The sequence below is a fragment of the Pelecanus crispus genome, chromosome 2 (assembly GCF_030463565.1).
Source record: "Pelecanus crispus isolate bPelCri1 chromosome 2, bPelCri1.pri, whole genome shotgun sequence".
Taxonomy (NCBI): Eukaryota; Metazoa; Chordata; class Aves; order Pelecaniformes; family Pelecanidae; genus Pelecanus; species Pelecanus crispus.
Genome location: NC_134644.1, coordinates 101,065,177 through 101,090,244, shown reverse-complemented (window position 1 = coordinate 101,090,244; position 25,068 = coordinate 101,065,177). Strand labels below are relative to the sequence as shown.

The 25,068-nt window shown below is 41.9% G+C and overlaps 1 protein-coding gene across 1 annotated transcript in view; it reads right to left on the bottom strand.

Moving 5' to 3' along the window:
• INO80C (INO80 complex subunit C) overlaps nt 1-21,376 on the bottom strand; it is a 32,955-nt gene extending 11,579 nt beyond the window's left edge. Inside the window, exon 1 of the mRNA XM_075706144.1 lies at nt 21,242-21,376. Within this exon, the coding sequence (XP_075562259.1) occupies nt 21,242-21,376 (135 nt within the window). The remainder of the gene's footprint in view (nt 1-21,241) is intronic.
• Nucleotides 21,377-25,068: the final 3,692 nt, after the last annotated feature.

Sequence of the window (25,068 nt, the reverse complement as noted above, 5' to 3'; positions counted from 1 at the left end):
TGTAAGTCTCCACACTACCAGAACTAGCCCACGCTACGTACATAAATGTTCCTCACAAAATCCTGATCCATACTGAAGCCAATGAGAATTTTGCCATTGTGTTTGGCAGTTCAATCAATAGGATTTCATACCTCGATTCTTTTTTCTTGAAGAACAAAAAGCTAAATCAATATTTACTGAATAGGTGGTTAAAATGTTTCTTTACCTTCAGACAGATAATACTTAGAACAAAAAAAAAAAAGTTTTCCTCTGAAAACCTGCACTGCAAAACCTTCTGTGTTGACACAATACTCTCTTAAGTAGGAGAAAAAAAGGATCATTGTTATTAGTGAATTATGGAAGTACCTCTAGAAACAGGCTATATAGCAAAGGCCATGATTCTGTCCTTCTCCATGTGATTACAAGCGAAGTGTTTGTATTCTTAACTACATGCATAAGTAATTGCAGGGTTAGGAACCAGGCAAGTTGAACTCTTCTTTGGGGAAATACATCAGTTATTCACCAGTGCCTATTTTTAACATAGCAAAGAGAGGTCTTAAATATTCAAAGTATGGTATAAAGAAGCATTCAAGTAAAATAGTCACGTTTCTAGAGTCTTATTAAAATATATGAATAGAGATGATCTACTTTCAAAACCAGAGTCAGTCCTCTGTAAGCTCCTAGTACAGGGGATACTGCCAAAATAACATCAGTGGAAGCAGCATTGAAGTCTGTAGCTTAAACTTGGTTCTTCCCTTGCTGAGGACAACATTAAAAGGCAGTGACTGTCACAGAAACACTAAAAATACAGACGGATGTTCAGAAACATGTGCATTATGTGGCAGTGAGTAGAGAAGATGACATCTTGAGCAATGCTGAGTAAAGCGGCTTTATACAGTGAGTTGCGAGGTTTCAAACTATATTCTTGCACACGCACGCTTCCACCCCTTTGGATTTCAGCAGCAAACATTAAAGTCAATCTTGAGAAAGACAAGGCTTGAGGTACAAGATTATTTTTGATTAATAAAGTATCTCTGACACTGCTCATTATCCATGTAAATTCTGTAAGTGGAGGAATCGGCACTCGCAGTTATTCTTCAAAGTGTTCTCGCCTTTTATTTGGTACCATTTGGTTGGTTTTAAATCCAATCCTACAGTTATTTATTAATTACTTTATCACTTTTGCCCCTTCAGCAATCTTCTCCTAAGTATTCTGTTGTTTATGAAACAGGTTTTGAGTAGCATTTCAACCATACCTCAAAACAGCATCTAGTATTTTCAGATGGAGCAAATTAAAAATCATTTACCACTAAAGGGGAAGAAGCTTCCTTATACATATAGCCCTTAATTTCTGCAGCTGGATACATTTACAGATTACACTCACTGTCTTCAGTGGGTTTTTCTGTGTGGATTCAGTGCTAATCTTGCTGTCTCATTGGCAAGGAAAGTAAGGAACTGTTCCTGGCAAGACAATTCCTAAATGTAAATTCTACACGTCGTTTCTTTTCCGGACCAACCCCTAAGGGATTTCAGGTATTAGTGCTGCTAAGAGTCGGGATAACTCATGTTACAGGCCAGATGTTAATTTTGTTTGTGCTGGTATCCCTTGCACAGTGGCAGAGGCAGCAGGATCTGGAGCAGCAGCTGCTGCTTTTCTGGGCCATGTGGACACCCAAGCCATCCTCCAGTCCCACCGAGACGTAACGCCAGCAGGAGCTTCTGGAGCTGTCATGGACAATTTGAGAGCAGTGGTTTCCTCTCCAAGGCAAAGAGTGCAGGCTGCTGTGCAGGACTGTACAGCAGCTTGCATACCATAGTGGTATGTGATTGATACCATGATTTCAGAGCCCTGTGATAGGCTGGGAAGCAAACAGGACTGAGTACTATGATCCCAGTTAAATGCTGGGAACTGAGATAAAGCTACACTGTAGAGGCATGCCAGTTCCCTCACTCAGCCTTGCTTATATGACAATTCTGATTTTTTTACCAGTAGCACTATCAAAGAGAGATACTCAGCTAATGTGCTTTTCTTTCTGGAAAAACATTAAAGAGCTGAGTAGAAGCACTGCTTCCAGAACAATGTGCTACTGCACAGAGGAGTGAACTCCAGCAAGTACAAAGCTTTGAAATGCTCTTTCCATGCAGCCTGCACAAGTCTCAGCTGATATCCTCAGCACTTTTTCAGCCACAAACTGAAAGTCTCTCAACAATCTACAAACCTCTCCAGCCTATGTTTTAAAATGCCAGGATTTAAAGCACAAGAAACATCATTTAATGTTTCAGGTTTGTTTTTTGGAAGTTTTTTTAAAGGCGGGGGAGAGATGCCAAATGAATTTTAACCCATATGGATCTACCTTTGTACTGCAAAACCCATGTTTCCTGAAAGTGATTAATACAGTGATAATACAACACATTATTTACAGCCTGAAAGAAGATTCCTCAGTGAACAATTACTGTACAGCAATCTTTAACTTTTAACATTAGTTGAACAAATCTCTCCCAAGTGTGCTTGTTTGCTTGGTCGTTTAGTTTGGAAGGTAGTTCATTCTTCACTGTCATGTGTTGGGGCAAACAAACAGGAATGAATTCAAATCCCCTTTGTAGTCCCATGAAGTGACGGCGGTCTTGTGAGCACAGTGAGGAAGCACCTGTCACCGGGAAACATGTACTGCTCAATGTGTGCTGTAACCCGAAGTCACGTGTGGGGTAACTTCCCCTTCCTGCCAAATTCACAACCGGTGCCCAGCACATTTTCTCTAGCCAGCCAGTCTCTTAGCTAGCTCCCTCACCCCAGCATCCTAGGATAATCCCAAATGCTTTGCAGTAGGGCTAGAAAGAAAGTGTAACCATGGGCTGAAACTCTTGATAGCTTCTTTAAAGCTTTTTTTTAACTGATCTTGTAATGTAGACGTCCTTTATGGGGAGCTCAATGTACACTTCAAGGAGAGAGACAGTGAAGCTGCTTTTAATGTGCACTTTATAACTAAATTGTGTCTTTTAAATGGTGGTTTCTGTAACTAGGGCTACAGGGAATTTGTGCTAGAATAGTCACTAAGCAGTCTGTATTCCTCCACATACAGGCTGTTGAAGATTATAACAAAGACTTTGGAGTGCCTTTACATTTACAGGGTACATCTGCACTGACAAATGAAGGTGTGATTTCAGTACAGCTGAACATGCTTATGCTAGTTTTACCCCAAATAACAATAAAAACACTACAGTAGAGACTGTAGCTAAGCCATCAGTAACTACATTCATCCTTTCCCATCGACTCTTCCTCTGGCTGTTAACCTCCACAGAAATCCAGGCTGCCACCACTTCTCATGTTACCTCCCTCTGTCCTCCTCCTCCTCCTCCCTGCATCATCCTTAGCCAGGCGTAGACCAACCTTGACTGGAGTGGCATGCTTTAAAAGTTGTAGGCAGCGGGTCAAAGGCTTGTTGTAGGACCACTTGTGCAATTTTTTTCCCTCTATAAAGTTGTGTTTATGTGCTTAGCTGAATTTTAACTACAACCACAGTGTGACAGGTTGGCAACCTCTATCCTTCTTGGGATGGATGGGAGCAATAGTGAGAGGTGCTGCTTCATTTTGGCATTTTGTTCACAGGACCATCTATCGAGTATTCAGTGCATCCCAGCTGGCTGAGACACTATCCTCCCTGTTACGTACTGGGACTGGGTGACAGTCGCCGAGTGAGGAAGCTGGCTGAGGACTTCACTTGGTTAGGAGACAGCAAAAATACGAGAGAGAGCAAAGACCTGCAGCAAACACTTGGGAGTCCTAAGAGGTTTGTTATAAGAGCAGCCGAGTCTGGGGAAGAGACCTGAGCTAAGTTTTGCTACCTTAACACTGGTTTCTTTTGAATAAAGCCAAACCCCAGGAATGAGCCTATTTTGGACCCTACTGTATATGCTGTCTGTACTGGGAGAAAACACACATTGGGAAGCTGCCTATGCATATACTATGTTCAATCTTAGGTTTTGGTAGATCTATTAATTTTTTCAACATATTCTGTTCCAAATTCCCTACCGCAGATGTATTGGTTTTCGCATGATTTCTAAAGATTGCTCCATCTGTCTGGTTTTATTTAGGGAGAGGACAAGCAAAACTTGTAGACCATGGAAGCTAAATTCTTTGTTTTGGCTATTTCTAGGTAGAATCAGCATTGTGGGGTTTGGGATGGGTGTCTGTGATGGGACTAAATACCGAGTGGAATTAGCTTATTATGAAAGTGCTTGTCTGAATCATCATCCCCTCCACCACCACCACCTCCGCCCCAGCAAGGATTAAAACTGCATAACAGAATAACTGATACATGCTGAAATACATTTCTTACCTATTTACTTTTGGATTATATTCTATAATATTTTTCATTATTTTAGACTAACAGGATTTTACGAAGTGTAAAAAACATAAAAAAATATGAAACATAAAAGTCAAAGATGTAAATTTGTACATTTCTGGCATCCTATCACTGCATACCATGCATGTCATGGCTTAGAAAAAAAATGGATTGTCACATCACTGAAAGTACACTACGATTGTCAGTGGCCATTTTCGCTAGATGTTAGTTTTAGATGGTAAAACAGAACTCAAAAATAGAAGGTAAACGGAACAGTGTGTTGGTAAAGCAAAACTTAAATGCATAAATAAATTCCGTAGGAACTGGAAAGGGAGTTTCTAGTTCAAGGGAGCAAAAACAATACTGTAAACATTGATTTCCTCTGTCTGTTTTGTTTTCTGCAAATCATTCATTCGTTAGTCAGTTTTAACACTATATTGAGTACAGCAATTGTAGATGAAGGTGATTACATATGTAGTTTTTTTAGTTTGGTTTTGCTTCTGTGTTCAGTATTTCAGAGTATCATACTCTGGCTTTGTCTTACAGTGATGACTAGGGGCTTGTACGTCACTATTTAAAAATAAGTAATAAGAGGGGTCTGGTTCTAAATTAAGCCCTCACACTTGGTGATAACTTTGCCCCAAGCACCCAGTTTGGCTTGCTGAGGAACCCACTTGTCTCCAATCTTTGTACGTGAAGTTCAGTAAATAGTTTAAATTAGTTTTACTTACTTTTGGCAGCTGATTTGCATAATCACAATAATACTGCAATGACATTCTCAGTTTCATTGATGCAGTTTTTTTTTTACTCAGCCTCAATGATTGTATATGTCTAATTATTCCTGTAGTAGGTTACTTCTAAAGCAGCAATATCCAACTTGTAGCAACTTACTCAGCTTTTAGCTATGTGTAAGTTCTGTAACATCCTGATGAAGCTGTGGCATACAGCCAGGGAACAAAATGGTAATTTATAAAATAGATGGATAATACCTGTATTTTCACTAGCAACCAATTACAGTGAGTGAGAATGCCATGCGGAAACAGAGCACGAATGTCACTTGATGACAGCAGCGATGATACAAGCAGACTTTTCAAAATTGGGAGTAGACTTTGAATGTCAGCTATTTAACAGAGTCCCAGCTAATACTGCTCATACTGGAACATATATTAAGCTGTTTGATTAATATATTAGCTCTCACTGTATAACAAGCTTGGCACAGGCTCTTGCACATTCTGAGTATTTAATTTATTTAACTTTGCATGATGACATGACAGGAGCCATTAAAAATTGAACATGTACACTCTGGCAGACAAAAATGCAGCTCTTTACACTGCTGAGAACAATTCACAGAGAAAGGTGTCAGAATTAGACATGCTTAAGCTCAAGTTAAAATGATAGCTAAAAAATTTCTCATCACCAACGTTATTAGCATAGTGCATTTCTGAAAGCAAACTCACTCAAGATTCAATAACCATGTAAAACTGAAGAAATAGCACTGTCTTGAACAAGATTAACTCTCTCCACGTCCATGACAGAAAGGTTTGCTGGAAAGACTTATTCAGTAACATGTATAAACATGTCTTAACCATCTGGTTGCATTTTACTGGTTCTTGGATTCAGCAGGAAGAACTTTTTTGCCCCTTCCTTTCCACTCACAAAAATGAAGCCTAATACAATTTCCCCAGCCTTTTCTCTCTCAGCACTCTGGTACCTGGTAGCATTTTAGGAAGATTCTCCCTTCACAGAAGGTCCTACCTTATTTTGACATAGGGCAAAAAATATTTCAGCTTGAAAATGTTCAAATGCCAGGAAGGAAAAAAACCTAATCTTGCATATTCACAGCAGATCTTGTTCCACAGGGTACTGAAAAACTCGATTTACTAAACAAAAAAACTGAGTAGTAGCCAGCTGAAAACAAGTATTAAGTACAGTGCAGATCAATGTCCTTGATTTCAAGCAGCTAGTAGGGTGGGCAAGACAGTCATGCATACAGTGTAAATTGGGAGTAAATCCATTTAAGTCAATGGGCTTCAACATTGCCAACTCATCTTAAAAGACAAGGTTCCTGGTACAGGCTTCTGCTTCCATTGACATCAAAAGAAAATTTCCCAAATGCCCGACAACAAAAATACTTGATGCTGCTGCTGCTTTCACTTATAAAGAAAGCTGAAGGAGGGTTCTTAAAAACAAACATAACACCACAAAGCTTGCAATTACATTGTTGAATTATTACAATAATAGTTTATAATTCCAAGTACATGTCACTTCAGCTTCTTCTAAGCATTCCCTAGAGGACTTCTGAGTCACGTGTCAAACTACTTTTCTGTTGAAGACTTAGAAAATCTGCTCTTCCTAAAGCAGCAGTTCTTTCTCTCTAGCTTGCTGAGTATTTCCGCTGAGCATCAAGAGTTAATCAAGTATGCAAATTAGCTCCAAACATATGACTAAAATTTAGAAATAATCTTGCCTGTTGGGTGTGTAAGAGGGAGGGGGGAGGTGTCTGAAGCAGGACACGGAAGATGTTTCAATTGCAATCTAAATAAATAAAGATAATACATAGACACATATGTTGTCCAGAAAGCAATCTGTACATTATGCTTTCGAACTTTTACACTGCTGTTTTGAGGTGAGTTAAAACATCTTACATTCCAACTGCCTTAGAAAGGCTGAATAAAATTTTACTCATGCACTAAAAGATTGGACTGTCACAAGGTGATGGATGGCTTTTCTATGCTCTCTGTAGGGCATTTCAATACCATAGACTCCAAGTGCTCTTGATTAAAAGGTGACATTCTCATTTAGGGTCCTGTCACTGCCTGAGCTTCAAACCATTATCATTCACCTGCACTGGTGCTTCCAGTGACAAAATACTTACCAAATGTATAAAATACTAATTACTTCAGTCACTTTGATAGAGGTATAAAACACCCTAAAGCAAAGCTCTATTATGCTGTGTGAGGGTTTGAATTCAAGATTAAAAATGCAGCCAAAGGGAGAATAAGATTTTAATTACATTCCCCACCTCTCGAACATTTCTTGAAAACCTAGAGGAAAAAGACCTAGCAATTTCATGACACAACAACTCTCTTCTTACTGGTACTGCTCACTTAAGGAAAAAAAAAATCCAAAAAACTCAAGTTTAGTTTGTTCTCTTCAAAATTATTGAACTTTGAAACACAGAAAGAGACTAACAATCTTCAATAAAAAGCTTTGATTTCCTTTCAAGAGATTTCAGATGCCAAACATGTTTTTCCATTTAAAAACTTTCAAGCACTATGATAGACAAAGTTTTATAACTTACAGATATTTCAAGGAAAAAAAATTACTATTTTCTATGGGGAAAAGCCTCAAATAAAATGTAATTGGGACGCAACTGTGAATAGCTTCACACTATCCCAGAAAAGCTTGGTTTAATTTGCATTTGCCACAAAGCTCCCTTCAGCTGAAATAATTGCAAAGGATCTCTCACTTTTAGATTTCATTTGGTGGATTGGGACTCCTCCTTGTTTATAACATTTGACAGTTTTCTTTATTAAGAAAATTGTAACTTGGACAAATTCATGAGCTGAATGGCATGCTGAAGCAGCTCTGGAACTAAAAATTTCAGTATATATGGAATGAAAAAGCACGTGTTAGTTCATACTTTCACCAAGCGTAAAACTGAGCCCAGATAACAGAATATTCTGATTCCCCAAGAGAAAAAAAGTATTCTAAATTGATGGGCCTTAAGACTGGAAATGGATGGAAGCATACTAGCAAAAAAGACTAGAGTAAATCACAACTGAATTTTTATAAAAACTGCCAGTACGTTCCTTTATCAGAAGAATTCAGGTAAGTCAAGGACTTTGGCTAAACTTCTTCTTAAAGTTTAAAATACATCATCTGATATAGAACAATTAAGGTCAAAGTATTTCAGGAGAAGAGACTGGAGGATTACAATATGCTCATGTGCTGTCAACACTGTAATGCTGCTCAGGGAGCATATCAAAAGCCCTCTGTCGAATAACAGGCTTCAGCCAAGGTAGGAGTAGGATCCAAGTCCCTTCATCTGTGTGTGACTGAACCAGGGACAAGGAAAGCAAAAAGATACCGGCTCCTATGGCTGGCAGGAAGGTAATTCCATTCTGCAAAAAATGCTCACTTTCCTGATTCTAGTTCATTCTCTAAAACACTATCCATTTTGACAGGAAACAACGTTTGAGTAACAAACAAAAATGAAACAACATTTCTTCCAGGAAAGGCAATTAATTAGTTTCAAGTAAAGATAAGGTGTATCTGTCTTCCAGAGCCCCTATTCTATCTATTTTTCTTAGGAAAAATAGACCTGAATTAGAATAGTCAAAGTTTACATTCAGGTGTTATGGACTAACTGGTAAACCGATACAGAAAACAAAACTTTACTTTTGCATTGTCCCTATTTTTTGCATATTTTAGCACTTCCCTCTGTCTTGTCACTTTTAAGTAGATGATAAAAATTCTATTTCTATTACATTTCTGCTAACTACACCTACTGCTGCCGTGATGCATTAGTAAATACTAGCAGTCATACTGCAAAGACTTAGCACTACAGTCTAAAGTTACTCAGAAGAAGGTTTTTCCATTTGTGTACAGGTACTTAAGACTGTCATACCCAAACACAATGTCAGAAAGACAAATGTTAGGTACAGTGATGTATGGAACATTGCACTTCTAAAGCAATTGAGAATAAAAACATTCTTTCTACAAACCTTCAAAAGTTATCAAAGACATAACGTATCAGAGAGCAGTAATTGTATCAGATGCTCCAAAGGTCTTTAAAAGCGGACAAGAAAAGAAACTATACCTTAGTTTTTAAAAATCTTCAGACTATAAATGTCATCTTTATTGTTTGTCTCATACTATGGGACAAAAAAATATGGCTGTACATGCCCTGAATACTACATCTACTTTACTTCATCTAGCAAACTCAACACCCACCATTCCTGCTTTGAACAGCACAGCAGGTCTCCTGTACTCAGCAATATGGTAGGTGCATTATCCTATGGATACCTACATTTAACTGGATAATGAAAAAAACCCCTGATGACTGAACCAAAATAAACATACGGCAAATTCTAATTTAGATGAAAATAAGGTAATACAATTATCTATTGTAGACTATTTTGAGGCTGCTCAGGAGGAAAAGGGAGGAGAGACAGATTTCTGAAATATTTCTGCAGAAACATTTGTACAAGTAGGTGGTTGTTTACTCAACTGTACAAGTTCTGTGGCCATACACTTCACCCTATTACTATATATTGAAGTTGAGGAACTGCAGCACATCTGAAAAGCACCAGACAGTTCAGTGTTTCGCATATAAACTTATATCCCGACTGCCCTTCTCACTGAACTTGAAACAGAACTATTAAAAGACTTGACTTTTCCACTACATTAGACTTAGTGAAGTTTTGGTGTCATATCCACAATCGTAGGATACATAGTATTTAACATTTTGTGATGAGTTTAATAGGATATTTTAAGAAGTTTTCCACAATTAATTATTTAGCAAATAAAAAATACCTTTTGGACAGATGGAAAGGAGGAGGATAAAAAGAGCAATTCTGTGGCTGCAACAAATACGTTTAACAAAAATTAAGGAGAAAATGGCATTTCTGACTTAAGAAAATTTAAGGTTGTTAATGTGAGATTCAAACTAGAATTGCTAGTTCTAGACTATGTAAACAAAGATCACCAACTTAAGGAATAAGGACGTTCCAGCTAACTACTTTGGTTTGAGAAGCCTGAACACACCGTGCATATGTCAAGGAAAAATGGCCTTCCCCTATTCCAGTTTGTTGATTTTAAGAGTTAATTTTGCTGTAAGAACACTGCTGTTCCTCCCAGGGAAAAACAGTTCTACTAAAACTTAACCATTGTTACAGTGTAGGGAGAACTAATACTGTCTAAATGTAGTCACTGAGTTTGGGCTTCATTAATAAATCATGGAGAAAAGTACCCAACTGAGGAACCCTGGCCTGCTTATGGAAGGAGTGTGCAACTGCTCGTCTAGGGAGAGGGTGCACCCATCTTAATCACATAAATCAGATGTCTGAAATGAGACACGGGAACACCAAATCACAGAGCCCGGAAGGAGTCTTGGGAGGTCACTAGCTCACCTCCTGCTCAAAGCAGGGTCAAAACTGACCTTGGACCAGGCTGCTTAGGGCTTTGTCCCAGCGGGTCTTGAACACCTCTGAGGACAGAGATTTCACAGTTCTCTGGGCAACACTCCGTCTCCCTAGTTAGAAATCAATATCCTATAAAACAGAAAATACTGTTTTTATTAACAAAAAGCTCTTTTGGTCATGAGCAGTCATATAACTCACGTTAATTACTGCCCTAATTTCTGCATGTTCCATTTCAGCAGTATTTTGCTGTAGTCCTGATGGTTTCAGGGCATAAATGTAACAAAGTTTCTACGCAGAAGGGTCATCTTTTATTAAATGTACCTGTTTTTCTAGAAAATTAAGACAAGCTTCTGGATGGACTGCATACCAATATACCACTGACTCAATAGAAAGACTGTTTTTATGGCACATAACTTTCATGTAGTTTCCTACAGGGTTTCACCTCCCTCCTCCTTTCTCCTAGATGATGAGTATTTTCATAATACTCTTTCCCTTCCCTGATTAACATACCCTGTACTCCTGGGATGCCACTAACCTTTTCTTTAAAGATGGTCTACTTATGCATACCTAACCAAACTCTAAGCAGTTGTTCTGTATCTAGCTTGGGAAGTTGCTGTTTTCATTTTCAGATTTGAAAAAAGAGTTACATGCTTCAAAGCTTATTTGATTTTTCCAGTTGTACCACTTAAGTGACACTATCCATGTCTGTAAACCTTGCCTAATTTATGCAGAAACTATCACAGGTGTCTCAGCCTTTTCTGCCCTTCTTTTCCTTCTTTCATGAACTCAGAAAAGCATAAATCTGAGGAAGCAGTAAATAAGGCTGTCGTGATAAGCACATTGCATCCTTATAAACACAGGGGTAAGTAGTGCTACAAGCATACCAACACTGTAAGGGCAGAAAAGTAAAAAACCTAACTTGCTTAAAACTGTATAGAAGGTTTCACCTCTAGGCCCGTGGATGTTTGCAAACTGAGGTATCTTTTTAAATTATGTCAGATTTTATGTAATTCACATATTAGGCAGGTTGTGCACAGAAGCAAACGGAAGTGCGGTATTTCGTCTGTTTAATGAAAATTAAGGACATATGATACACCACAAAACATTTTTCACTGTTTAATAAACTATAAAAGGACGGATATAATACTAGGAGTCTCTCTTCATGTGGTAAATCCTAGCAATGGCCTGCAATGCTTTACAGAGGATTTTTCTTCTAATTCCTCAAAATGCTCCTTGTCCATAGAAGGGTTTTATAATCAGCAAGGACAATTTTTTTTCCTGAGCCAGCCAGCACTTACATCCTAGGTCAGGATGATTACAAACCATGTAACTACATCAGTATCTATTCACCCCTCCCAGAATGATGGAGTCTACAGTTTAATTACATATTACTCACAAAACTGTTTCCTTCTATCCATTTCAAATTTGTTTCTTGAATTAACAGTGATGCATTTTTATTACAGCATAAATGCATGTTATTAGCTGGCATGACTATATAGCTTTTTGGCGAGAGTTTTGGAAGGAAAAGATTTCTGATCCGTTTGCACAACCATGTATTTTGCATTAAAATTATCATTCAACCAAACACGTAACAGAAGTAAATACCTAAAATACACAAGCAGACCATTCTGACAACTGTGTTCAATACCAGACTACGGGGTTGTTCTCTCTGGAACAGAGAGAACCTCCATCCTCGGAAAAAAACATTTCCACGCTCCCCTCCCACCACACCAGACTGGCTTCCAGCCTGGTGGTTAGGGTGTGTGTGGCGAAAAAGAGGGTTTGAATCCCCTTGGGCAGTGACAGGAACAGGACTAACTTCAAGTGGAGAACACAGCAAGAACTTGTAAGGACACCTGATATAAAAAGCAAGTAATATAAAAGTGCTGTAAGTGTGAATTCTGTTCTACTTTTGAAATAAAGGATTTAATATCTGCTTTCAGAAAGGCAGATGTTCATGGTTCTGAATGCCAAGTGGAAAGAGTCGCCTATACCTTCAGGGAGAAGTAGAATTAGGACTAGTCCTTAGTATTTCCTGCTAGCTTATTTTGGTGGCATCTCACAGAGCTTGCTGGAGTTTGTAGAATTAGTTCTAAGGTACTTAGAGACTGACAGACAAGCAGTATGACAGCTGAAACTGTTACTCCCCAGGTCTTCCCACAGGCAGGGACACTGGATCTACTAATGAATCAGATCTTGACCTGCTCCAGTTTCCATTTAGTTATGGAAGACTAATGAAACCTGCAGTTAAGAGTATCTAAGCTTACGAAATAGCTCACTTGTAGTGGAAAAGTTGTTTTCCTTGCCACTTGGTCCTGTTTCTTCCTGCTACCTCCAACACCCATTAGTCCTCCCTGTGAATCAGTCCAGTCCGCCGATGCAGCAGGGGACAAAATAGCATCCTGGGAGAGGGGGAAGGTTTGGTAAGTTAGTCTTCTGACTGGTGACCTCTATCAGTGGCTGAGCAGGTCTGGTGACCGCCAAAGCTGGCATGACGCAGGTGGCAGGAGTGCGCAGCTGAGACTTGTGGAGGTGGGTAAGAGTGAAGAACATGGGAGGAGAGTCGGACTCTCCTTTTTGATGGTGAGAGGCTAATAGATTGCCTAATTGAGCCTCTTGAAGTTGCAGGTGTGCTTTGCAGTGAGGGAAGACATGCTGTTCATGGATATGAATTCTGCTGTGAGGTATATTTCAAAACACGGAGCGTCACAACTTTTATGGCTTTCTGCAGGTCTAAATAAATAGCCGATGTCTCCATTCAGTTTTCTTGGAATGCTTAAAAAATGTGTTCAAAACACTCCCAGGCTACCAAATTAATATTTCTATTAGCCCTTCTAATCCAAAATTAATACATTTATATAACTACTAAGGCCTTGCTAAAGCAAGAACTGAAGTTATTACCTAACACAAGCATTACACTTTACAAAAATGTGAAAAACAGTCTGACACCTCTTCAAATCTGCAATATCTAGACAGTTAACTTTTTTTTTCTTTTGTTAATCTGAACCTTTTAATGTGCTATCTGGATTTTGAGATTGCTTTTTAGGAGCACTGCCTCTCAGACAAAATGTCATGCTAAAGTACATGCGTGCAGTGTTTCAGATTGCTCTTTCTCTTTCAAAAAATAACCTGTCCTATTGTATCTCCTTATGATAGAAGCAGTGAACCATCTTATTATCTCTCCTATGTTTCTTGCATGTTTATTATGACTCCTGAAATTAAGTGTGATCATAGTAAGACTCTCCATTTCCTGTTAGCTAAAGGAAAAATTAAAATTCTCTACTAGGATAAGGGGAGAAGGGTAAAAAAACCAACGCCAGCATACTGATGCCCATAGTAAAAGTCAATACACATATGCTTTTGCCTTTCTACAACATAACACATCTGTGTTTACTCTAAATCTAAAATTTAATCACATTTGGTTGGGGGGTTGGTAATACTCTGAGACTGGCATAGTCTGGTTTGGAAATTCACATACTTTTATGATTACAGATCATCTAAAGCCTTCAATACGTGATAAATGTCAAGCAAAGTCAATCCTTAGCTCTCAGTTTTGACAGTTTCCCTTTTAATCTAGACTGCTCTATAAAAGCAATTCCCTTTTTTAAAATAAAGCTAAACTTAAAACACACATAAATTTTGCCAGATTTCCCTACAAAATCTCCTAATTGTCTTTTAATTATAATTTTTCCCCGTCAGGGACTGGAGAGATTCTGGTTCTCTAACAGATTTGACTTCCAATGCACAAGTGACAAAAACTGGTACCTCAGGATAATCCTGGCTCTCATTAGTGGACTGCCTGAAAATAAGCTGTTTTTTGGGAAGAGTTCAAAAACCCCATGGAAGAAGAGATGCTTAGCATTTCAGCTGTTCACTGTCTGCTTTGTTGCAGAAAGTATTTTTGTGGTCACATGTGTCTGAAAGGATTACGAGATGTAAGCAGTGACGCTCTGTGCGCTTCATACAGAGAACTGCGAGTTTGGGGGATTTTCAGTGCTCTGTGGCCTGGTGACATGCCGTGTGATGCCAGAGTACATTACCTACCTATGGGACAGCTATCCCAATTCAAACGCTACCTGCTAAAACTCTTGTAAAGACATGGCAACTTGTTTTAAACAGGCTGCTAGTTTTGTAAGAGCCAAGACTCTTGGCTAGGGTTGTGAATAAGTGTGCAAGCAGCTGACCTTGGAAGAGCTCACCTCAGCAGTTCTTACCAGTAACTAGTTATCGACTGCACTGTATCATGATATCTATACTTTATCCAATGTAAGTGTCATTTAAATCAATTTAATTAGGTTTGAGTTGACAACTCCTGGGAGCACATTACATCTTTTAAAGATACCGTTCCAGCCAAGCAGTAGCTTCAGGTTGACACTGCTTCATTGGTTAAATTCATGTATTTTTAGTTACTGCCATAACCTTAAGGGTTGAGAGATGTTTAAAACAAAATGTGTAGTCTAGAGCATAATGACGTGATAGCTTTTTAATAAACTGGCAAATACATATGTACTTACATCTCTCTACTATCATGCTGTCTGTAACAGCTGTCTGTTTCAGGGCAGGTCAATTGGTGAGACACACAACTTGTTTATTACATTTCCAACTACAAAGGAAAATCATGCTTTTCTGTTACAGAAAGTCCTATATGGAATAGTGTTATAATAATTAGAATCATAGAATCGTTTAGGTTGGAAAAGACCTTTAGGATCATCCAGTCCGACCATTAACCTAACACTACCAAGTCCACCACTAAACCAATTAAGGGTAGAGTAATAATTAATTTCATGTTTCCTGGCTTGGTGGCTGGATTATTTTTAATGAACATAAAAACTAGGAATCATTAAGGTTGGAAAGGACCTCTAAGATCATCAGTCCAATCATCAACCCACCACCACCATGCCCACTAAACCATGTCCCAAAGTGCCACATCTACCCGTTTTTTGAACACCTCCAGGGATGGGGACTCCACCACCTCTCTGGGCAGCCTGTTCCAATGTTTGACCACTCTTTCTGTGAAGAAATTTTTTCCTAATTTCCAACCTAAATCTCCCCTGGTGCAACTTGAGGCCATTTCCTCTCGTCCTATCGCTAGCTACTTGGGAGAAGAGACCAACACCCACCTCACTCCAACCTCCTTTCAGGCAGTTGTAGAGAGCGATAAGGTCTCCCCTCAGCCTCCTCTTCTCCAGGCTAAACAACCCCAGTTCCCTCAGCCGCTCCTCATAAGGCCTGTGCTCCAGACCCTTCACCAGCCTTGTTGCCCTTCTCTGGACACGCTCCAGCACCTCAATGTCTTTCTTGTATTGAGGGGCCCAACACTGGACACAGTATTCCAGGTGTGGCCTCACCAGTGCCGAGTACAGGGGGACAATCACCTCCCTGCTCCTGCTGGCCACACTATTCCTGATACAAGCCAGGATGCTGTTGGCCTTCTTGGCCACCTGGGCACACTGCTGGCTCATGTTCAGCTGGCTGTCAACCAACACCCCCAGGTCCTTTCTGGCCAGGCAGCTTTCCAGCCACTCTTCCCCAAGCCTGTAGCGTTGCATGGGGTTGTTGTGCCCGAAGTGCAGGACCTGGCACTTGGCCTTGTTAAACCTCATACAACTGGCCTCAGCCCATCGATCCAGCCTGTCCAGGTCCCTCTGCAGGGCCATCCGGTTTAGTGTTATACTGATTGGAGTAAACAAGGTCTGAATTTGTAAGTAGGTAATTTTTAATTTCAGATCATAAAGTTGTTATACTGTGATCTACCAGAGGAGGTACTTGTCCCAGGAAAACAGCGAGAGCAGCAGTTCAGCTCAGTAGTTGTAGTGGTATTCACCAATTCTGTAGTTAAACTCATTCTCCCTAACCTCATTTTTCAGGAAATTACAGCCAGATCAAATGGGACTCTTTAAAACAAAGTTATTTTAAAATTGATTTGATGGTTTCCTACTTAACAGTGATAGGCTTGGTAAAATAGCATAACAGGAGAGTTGATTAAATTTACTGATGGTTTAGACTCCAATTCCATGCTGTTTATGTACTAGGGTAAGCTCTCTGTCTTTAGTGGACAGCTTCTGAGTACGTAACAGTCACCATGTTACTAGGCATGTACTTAAGTCTTCTTGTTGAACTTACAGCTGTCTATCACAACTCTAATCTGATGAGGTTCAGTTTGCGATATAAAACATCATCATTCAGTTACATTTAAGACAAAAATGGAGTTCTAAGCATATCTTTGAGTTGCTCCTTTTATTTTCATGTTATGCATGAGGGGAGCTTATTTAAGAGGACGATAACTTTAAACCATTTTGACTTTATTTTCTAATATTGTTGGATAGCTTCTGGTTTTAAGCATAGAGCAAGAAATACAGAAAGTGTCAAGTATACCTACGAGAGCTAGTTACATAAAATGAAGGTTGCCAGTAGCACTGCTGCAATATTCACAATTAAAGATAAAATCAATATATTTAATAATTTAACTCTTAAATACTATTGCAGAAGAGGAAGTTCAGTCTTTATTTTCTAAATGGTTCCAAGACCTGCTGTTGCTATAACGATGGAGAGGAAGGAAGCAAAAAGCATTCTCTGTGTATTTCTGTAGTTTACAGGGCAGTTTACATCAATTCAAAATGTAAGACGAAACATGATGGCATTCTCAAAGTAAGGCATTTACCGTACTTCAGCATGTATGTCTGAAGTTGTTTCACAAATAATGTAAGCAAATAAACATTGCCATAATATTTAGCATATTTTCTCTTGTTAATTGTCCTCTGACAAAATCAGAGACCTTTTTTTTTTTTTAAAAATCATTCTCTTATCTCACTGGATTTTATCTTTAAAGCTTGCTAGCTGTCATGGGCAAGCATTTTGTTTCACCAATTACATCTTGAAGCAGAATATACTCTTCTAAAAGCTTCCCGTTGCTCTATAATCTATAAAAATAATGGTGTGAACATTAAGGTAGAGGAACTGGTAGCATTTTAAGATCAGTGTCAAAGATTCTATCTCAGGTTAAGTGATAGTAATTAAAAAGATGGGAGACCTGGAGACAAGTCTGCACAAGAGCCAGCAATGGAGCTGAACCAGCACAGCAGCTATTCAGAATCATTGGGCAAGGACATCCAACTGAACGGTGGGTGCTACATAAACCACTAAACAGCATTCATTTTGACACATGAGTGTTACCATTTAATATACATAACAACCCTTGGCATTAAAAAGACTGAGGTATTTTTCAGTGGCACAACCACATGGGAGGAATAATTGTGTAAGGCTAATGAAAGTGATGTAATCAATTTGCAATCAGGCTTTCCTGTAAACTTGCTTTTAATTTTACATTTGGTAAATACAGGCATTATATCCAAAAAGCATGTGTCTTCTTCTGTAGGCATGACTGACAAGCCCTATGTGTGATGTGCTTCCAAAACAAACATGACTCAATACCTTCGGGTCAGTAACTCATACAAATGATGAAGAATGATTTTGGTAATGTTCCTAAAGTGTATCTTAGCAAAAGTAGCAATTTGTATGTTGGAGAAACACAATCAAAATTAGGTTTACAAAATTCTGTATGCTGTGTGATAATTGTGCCTTCTTGTAGGATACAGACAGTTACTCAAACTAGTTGATTACATTGCTATACTTAAGCAAATGTGTTATATGAAAAAAAAAAAACCCACCACATCTTTGAAATCTACAGTTTTACCAGACCAGAGTGTCTTTCAGGGCAAGCACTGTGATAGTTACTTGTGACATAAAGCACGCGAAAGAAGAACAAACTATGTGATTTGCGGAACTTACAAAAACCCCTTTTTGTTTAATTTCACAGTCATGGAATCACAGATGTGGGTAAATTCACGGCTGGCACAACGCGAAGTGTATTTTCATGAAGGCCAGGCACAAGACTCTCAGCAGAAGTTACCAGTTAATATAATGGGGAGTTCCAGATCCTAAGCTGGCCCCTGCAAGTAGTTACAAACCTCTCGGTAGGGATCCTCTTACCTATAGTTTGCAAATTAACTGAGGAAATAAGTCACTATTTCTCTGTTTCACAATGTCAGTTTACTTAAAATAGAAACCATTTTGTGCTGAACTATGGCATGATATATTTGGCTTCTGAAAGGCTGAAAATAGCCTGTAAAAGGCTGTTAGAAAATATCAAAGGGGTTAATTAGGAAAGTGAACAGTCAGAGGAGTAACACGTGCTACCTCCAAACCTGTGCTGAAAGTGGTGTGTATTAAAGATGTGCACTTATCTGACTGCCAGATAAATGTTACTTGTTTGGAGTTAAAAAATTAAAATAAAAATCCCACAATGACTGGATATTCGGTATATAACATATCCAGAAAAAGTATTTAAAATTCATGGGTGACCTAGCCCCTGACTGGCTGAGCCACTTAAAGATCGGCTAAATTATAAAATAGAGCATTAAGTGCTTGTTGACTGGCTATGTTCTGAATAGCTCAGCAGACTAGAATTATTGAGTGTTTCATTGTGTCACAGGCTTCCTTATCGAGAAAAAGTAGATTACTCAGCAATTAACTAAGGACTTTATAAGGACTTCTGGAGATTAAGATTAAATAAGGTACTGCAGAAGAAAATGCCCAATGATCAATGTTTCTAACTCAAAAAATGTTTGCATTTTGTTTCTGTTTGAACTGGCTCACTCCAAGAGCTAGTCAGCAACATTGAATGTGATTGCTAGATCAACGAGCTGTTTCTTGTCCCATTCCTGATGTTACACATTTTCTGAGACTCATTTCTTTTCTTGTCCTTATGGGATTGATCTGCACTGCTGAAGTCAGTGAATGCGTACGCTGACTTGGACATAATGTTGAGAAATTACTCCTTTCTCCACTGAAATCACTTGTGAGAAGAATTGCAAAACCTGTTTATCACACACTATCAAAACCCAGTTTGGGTAAGAAATCATGGGTTGTCTGGAAGCTTTCCACAGGCTTAAGTTTGGTGTGAACTTCAGAAAACAGTTTCAGAGGCTGAAGGGTTTGGGGAAGTTTTTTAAGCATAAAAGACTTTATACACAGTTCAATTATATATAAGCATATAATGTTTTATATTGGCATACACATACGCACATACACGTGCACATACACAGAGCAGTCCTCTCCAGGCTGGAAAATCCAGGCCGTTCTCTCTAGCAGACCTTGAAAGAGCTGTTTAACGCAATCATGCCAGGCAGTAGTTTTTCACAGTTGCGCTGCAGTTTGTTAGCTACATTAAGCACTATGGTTCATACTCCCTCTCCCAGGGATAAGCCCACCAGAAAAAGAAACTATGTCACTGCCACAGGGTAAAAACAAGTGTGACAAGAGCATCATCCAGCACCAGGAAGGGTTCGTGCCTGTGCTCCGGTGTGGGCACAATGGCTTTTAGTTGTCTGGAGAGAAGATCTGCAGAAACGTTCCCTCATCTGATGACTCGTGAAAATAAGCAACCTAACTGGCAGTAGTACACACTTTGTAGCTATGCTACTGTTAATAGTTCGTGAAATATCACTGAGAATAATAATTTCTAAGGGGGGGGGGGGGGGGGAAAGACAAACATTTTTTCCAACCCTTTTTTGACCACTTTAGCTACCAAAATCTTTCTAAAATCTAAAATCTAATCTAAGGCATACTGCATTTACAGCCTATACAGATGTCATACACACACTGACTCTGAATCTCTTCCGGAGCTCGGTTTTGGACCATGAGATGCTACCTCATGATCAAGGGGCAGATGTCATCGGCTGGGGATGGGTCTGTGGAGCTGCATGGTGGTGTCACACAGTGCAGAAATAGAGGCTGCACTACCTGCTGTGACTGGGGGTAGGAGGTTGGGAGAAACCCACATGAATAGCCCTTCTCTGTCCCCTGACCCTGTTCCCCAAAACTCAGGCTCTGAGGTTACACCTTCATTCCACATTTAACTCTTAGGTCCACTTAGCTCAACTGAGAGAAGGCCATAATGCAAAATTGTATTTTAGCTGCACACAGCAGAACTACCAGCTGTTAAATTGTGCTCCTTTGAACGCTAGTCCCTCCTCTGTGCCAGATCAACTACCTCAATTAAAATCATCACAATCATCACAATCAAGACGTTTGTGCATGTAGGTGTACATACAGGACTTGGGTATGGCATAATGTCAGGTACAAAGGAAGCTACTGAAGGCAGGCACAGAAAAAAGAGCAACTCCGAGACGGTTTGGTCAGAAAGCCTCAACACAGACAACGCCACAGTTAAGTGATTTTAAGCACAGCTTTGACTGAATCCCGGTTCAGCTTCGCTTCTTAGTTACGCTCCCGACGGGAGAAGGCATAAGAACTACACGGCGGGTTTGGCTCTACACACGGAAGGGGCGCAAGCTCCACGCTACAGGCGGATGAAAGAAGAGGCCTGAAACTCGGCGTTCAAACGCCTGGAAAGACACCGCCAGGCCGGGGGCCACCGAGAGCCCCCCGGCTGCGCAGCAAGCACCCGGCGGCCATCCCTTCCCTAGGGCTCGGGCAGCTGCCAGCCCGGCCGCGGTCGGGAACGGCGAGAACGAGGGGGAGGAGGAAGGGGGGGAAGACGGTGACAGGGACACCGCATGCCCCGGTGCCGCCGAGGCGGGCAAGGCTGGCCGCCGGCGGGCACCCGCGCCCGGGGACGGGGTGGGGAACGGACACAGCGCCCTGCGCGCGGCCACGCCCCAACCGCCCCCCCGCGAGCATGCGCGGAGGGCAGGGCGGGGAGGGGAGGGGGTCGCCGCCGCGCATGCGCGCCGGCCGCCCCGCGCCCATTACCTGCGAGCCGCCCGGCGCTGTCGCTCTTTTTTTCTTGGCGGGGCCGCTGCCGGTGCCCGGGCTCGCTGGGCGCTTCTTGCTGCGGGATGGGGCGCCGGCGGGAGAATAGGCCGCCGTGGGGATCAGACTCGCCATTTCTCCTTCCTTCTCCCCCCCCCCCGCCCCTTCCCAGCCCCTCGGCGCCGGGGCTGAGCACGTCGGCGGGCCGGAACCGGCAGAGCGCGCGCCCCTTCTCCCCCCCCCCCCAACACACGCGGGTGCGAGGCAGCCCCGCGCAGGCGCAGTGGGGGCGCGGGCCGGCGCCGTTGCGGCGCTGCAGGCGGGCATGCGCAGCAGCAGCCGCGGCGCGAGGCTGCGCTCCCTTCCCCTCCCCCGGGCCGGGCCCCGCGCGCGGCAGCCGTTAGCGAGGGGGCGGCCGCCGCGGTTTCGCCTCCAGCCGTGAAGGTTTCCACGGCGGGGCCTGTGGGGCCGGCGCTTTAGCAGCTGGGGCCGAGCTCGTCGGAAGCAGCCTGCCTCCTCACTGATTCCCCCGCCCCCGCCTGCCGTAGCCCGGGTCCCTTCCCGGAGGCCTGGCTGTGGCGGCAGAGCCGGCCCCGGGGGGAGCTCACCGGCGCGTACCTCGGCTGGTTGCGCGGCCCCGGGCTCGGCTCGGCGCCCGTGTGCGTGGGAGGTGGCAAAATGTGTCAAGCTTTGGGTTTGCTGACCCAACCTTTGGGTTTGCTAATTGTAGGAGGTTGTCGGTGTGCAGGGCTGGGAAGGGCGCTGTGGCCGAGTCCCGTATTTCACAGAGGCTTTTGAATCCTGCAGTGTGCGGTCATTTGGGAAGTATAAAATAAAAAGCTGTAAGGCTCGGCTGAATGCAAGCTGTGGTTTGGTAGATGGGGAACCTAACCCATGCACAGCGTGAGCACTGGAGGACATTCCTGTGTATGCAGGCAGTTGCTGTCTTAGGCCTGCCCAAAGTGAGAGAAACTTTATGCAAATGCTTTCAGACCATGAGAAGGGTCTGTGAGTCTCAAATGTGTCAGCTTTTTCCCATTGCCTTGATAAGACATGCAGCTGGTTTTAATTGATACCTGCAGCTCTTAAGATCATGAGCTCCGAGAAGCCCGCTTATAAGTGTTCTGTGTGATTGTCCACACTTAAACAGTATGATCTTTATAAATGCAAGTTGCAGGTAATTACAGTTGTCAGAAGTTTTCAGAATATGACTACACATAACTGATAGTGAATGTCCTTCAGGGTAATTCCTACTGTTACAGATTTGGGTGCTTCCACCCTGTTTTGACATGGCTAGTGACCTGGTCCAGCAATTTTTCTTCTGTTGGAATCTGGAGTAATTTTGCAGTGGAGCAGCGTATCAGAATAGATTTGTGGTGATTTGGACAGTGCTCCAGAGTGTTCTCACAGTCCTCTGTGCTGTTTCATACCCTACCCCAGAGAACTGGTTGGTGGTAATAGGGGGTTGCAGACAGTTGTCAAGCTGCTTGCTGGCTGATAAAACTGTTTTAGCTGCTTCATGCTTGCATGCACCTGCATTCAACATACTGGTCAACTTATTACCATATTTGTTTGAGCTACCTCTATGCAGTGCCTGACAACTAGGTTTCTAGCTGCAGCTGCATGAGATCTTGCCCCAGTGCATGCCTTGTGGAGAGGCAGAGGTCCAAGAAGTTGATACTCAGGCATAAAAATTGGGTCACGTTTATAGATGGTGCTGTAATGAGGACGGAGCTTGGTCACAGTAGGGGTGCCAGGCAGTGCTGTGTAAAACAAAAGCGCTGAAGGTAGCCTGAAAGAGAGCTAAGGACAAAAGCCTGTAAGCAAGGCCTTGTACAAATGTCCAAGCCCCATCTTCTTCCCAACTGTAGCTGCTGTCTTTCTGTCTGAGCGTGTAGGCTGCCAGCAGCGCTGCAGAGCAGGCTGGTAAACACGACTGCGTTTGCCCTTAGTGATCGTTTTAGGCTGATGGGTGTTGTGCAGTTTGTGTTTCTTCTCGCTTCAGATGACAGCCTCGTGTCGCTTGCTCAAGATGGTGGCCTGAGTTTGAAATTGGCAGGGGCACTGGGAATTGCAGGGGAGTTGTGTCCCCTGACAAAGCCAAATCTGCTTTGCTGTGTGCTCAAAGAGTTGATCTTGTCTTACTCAGCCTTTTTTTGTTCCCAGGGCTGGGTCCCATCTCTTTCCCACGTGCATGCTGTGTGTTCAGCTCCCAGGCATGCCCAATTAAAAAGAAAGCACACCTTATCGTAGGAACGTTTTTACCGAGAGGAGCATCTTTAATGCTGCTGCAGAGTAGATGTTGCATGTGAATCATGCAGAGAATTAACCTGTGGAAGTTTTTAAGTAGCACTTAGCCAGGCATTTTCTTATCTGTACCCATTTTTATCAATTGGTTTAGTAAAAACAAAATCACAAGGCCCATGTGTATTGCAGCAGTATTAAGTACAATGCAATTTTACATGGTATCAAATGCTTTACAATCCCAGAAGGCCTACAACTCATTGGAAAATAGCAATGTAAATAGCAATGGCAATGTAAACTGTGAGAGTGTTTGCAAGGGATGAGTAATAGAATTAGGGATGTGGGAAGGGCTGTGGAGTTGCAAGGCTGCCTTTTCCCCACTCCTTGAGTGGCTGTCCACACCCAGCCCTGCTGAGAATAAAGAGGTGTTGTTCTGGTGAATAAGTGCAATATATCTTGCTAGGTTCCTGTTACACACTTAAACAGGCATTTGCTTTGGCATATGGAGGACGAGGGCTTGCCTGAAGAAGTGCAAATTGCAATTGTTAGTCTGGCTTGGTGTGATGTGGCTCTTCCTGCTGTTCATTTTGAACCTGGCTCAAGGTGAACACTGTTTCCCTCACTGGTCCTGCAAGGTCTGTTTTTTATATGCTGCCTCACTAATAAGAAAATTAAATACAGCTCAGTAATAACCCTGCATGCTCTTTGATGGGAGCAGTCACCCACCTTCCTGTTAGTAATAGTTTCAGTGACCTGGAAAGGCTCCTTGTACTTTTCTTGGTAACAAGTGATGCGAAATGCAAGACTCTCCTGAGAGAGGGAAGATCTCAGGCTCCTGTCCCAGGTTTGTGAGGTGGGGTTTTGGTTTTTGGGGGGTTTTTTCACCCTTTGGATGAAAATTGACCCCTAACAATACTTTCTTGTCATGCAGAGGGGATTACTCCAGCGTGAAGCTGTTGAAGCATATGAAGGGTGGTGGGTGCCTCATGATTAGGATAATTTAAGATTAATTTTTTTTTTTCCTTAGTGGAGGAAGAAAGTGATGAGAGAAGAAAATGTCTGGAAAACCAGCAGAAGGCTTTTTAGCATGAGTTAGGATAAAGCAGAGTAGAGAGAGTGAAGCAGCCACTCTCTGCCCCTATGCAGGCTGTGTCCATGAGCTGTGGGGGTCCTGGGAGGGCTCTGCCATGCAGGCGGCTCTGCGGTGGACTGCAAGGCGTGACATCACCCGCCGGGACAGCAAGGACCGACCTGAACTGGAGGAGGAGGTTGGCCTACCATTATGAATGTCAGTAATGTGTATCTGGAGGTGCAGGGACAGCAGATGGAGAAGGTCCATAGGCAGAAGCGGTTGGGGCAGCATACGCTTCGTCAGAGCTACTCCCTGCCCCGGCCCCAGGAGTGGCTTCCTAGCAAGTGGAGAGTTGTGCCAGCTCCCTTCCTAGCAGTACTGGTGAACTGGCCCGGCAGAGCGGCCGGTTGCGGTGGGATACCCTCCGACTGCCATGTTCAGGCTGTGCGGGAGCAAATGGCTTGGATGCTTTCGGACCAAATGCATTGGTACTCTTCTGCTCCATCAAAAG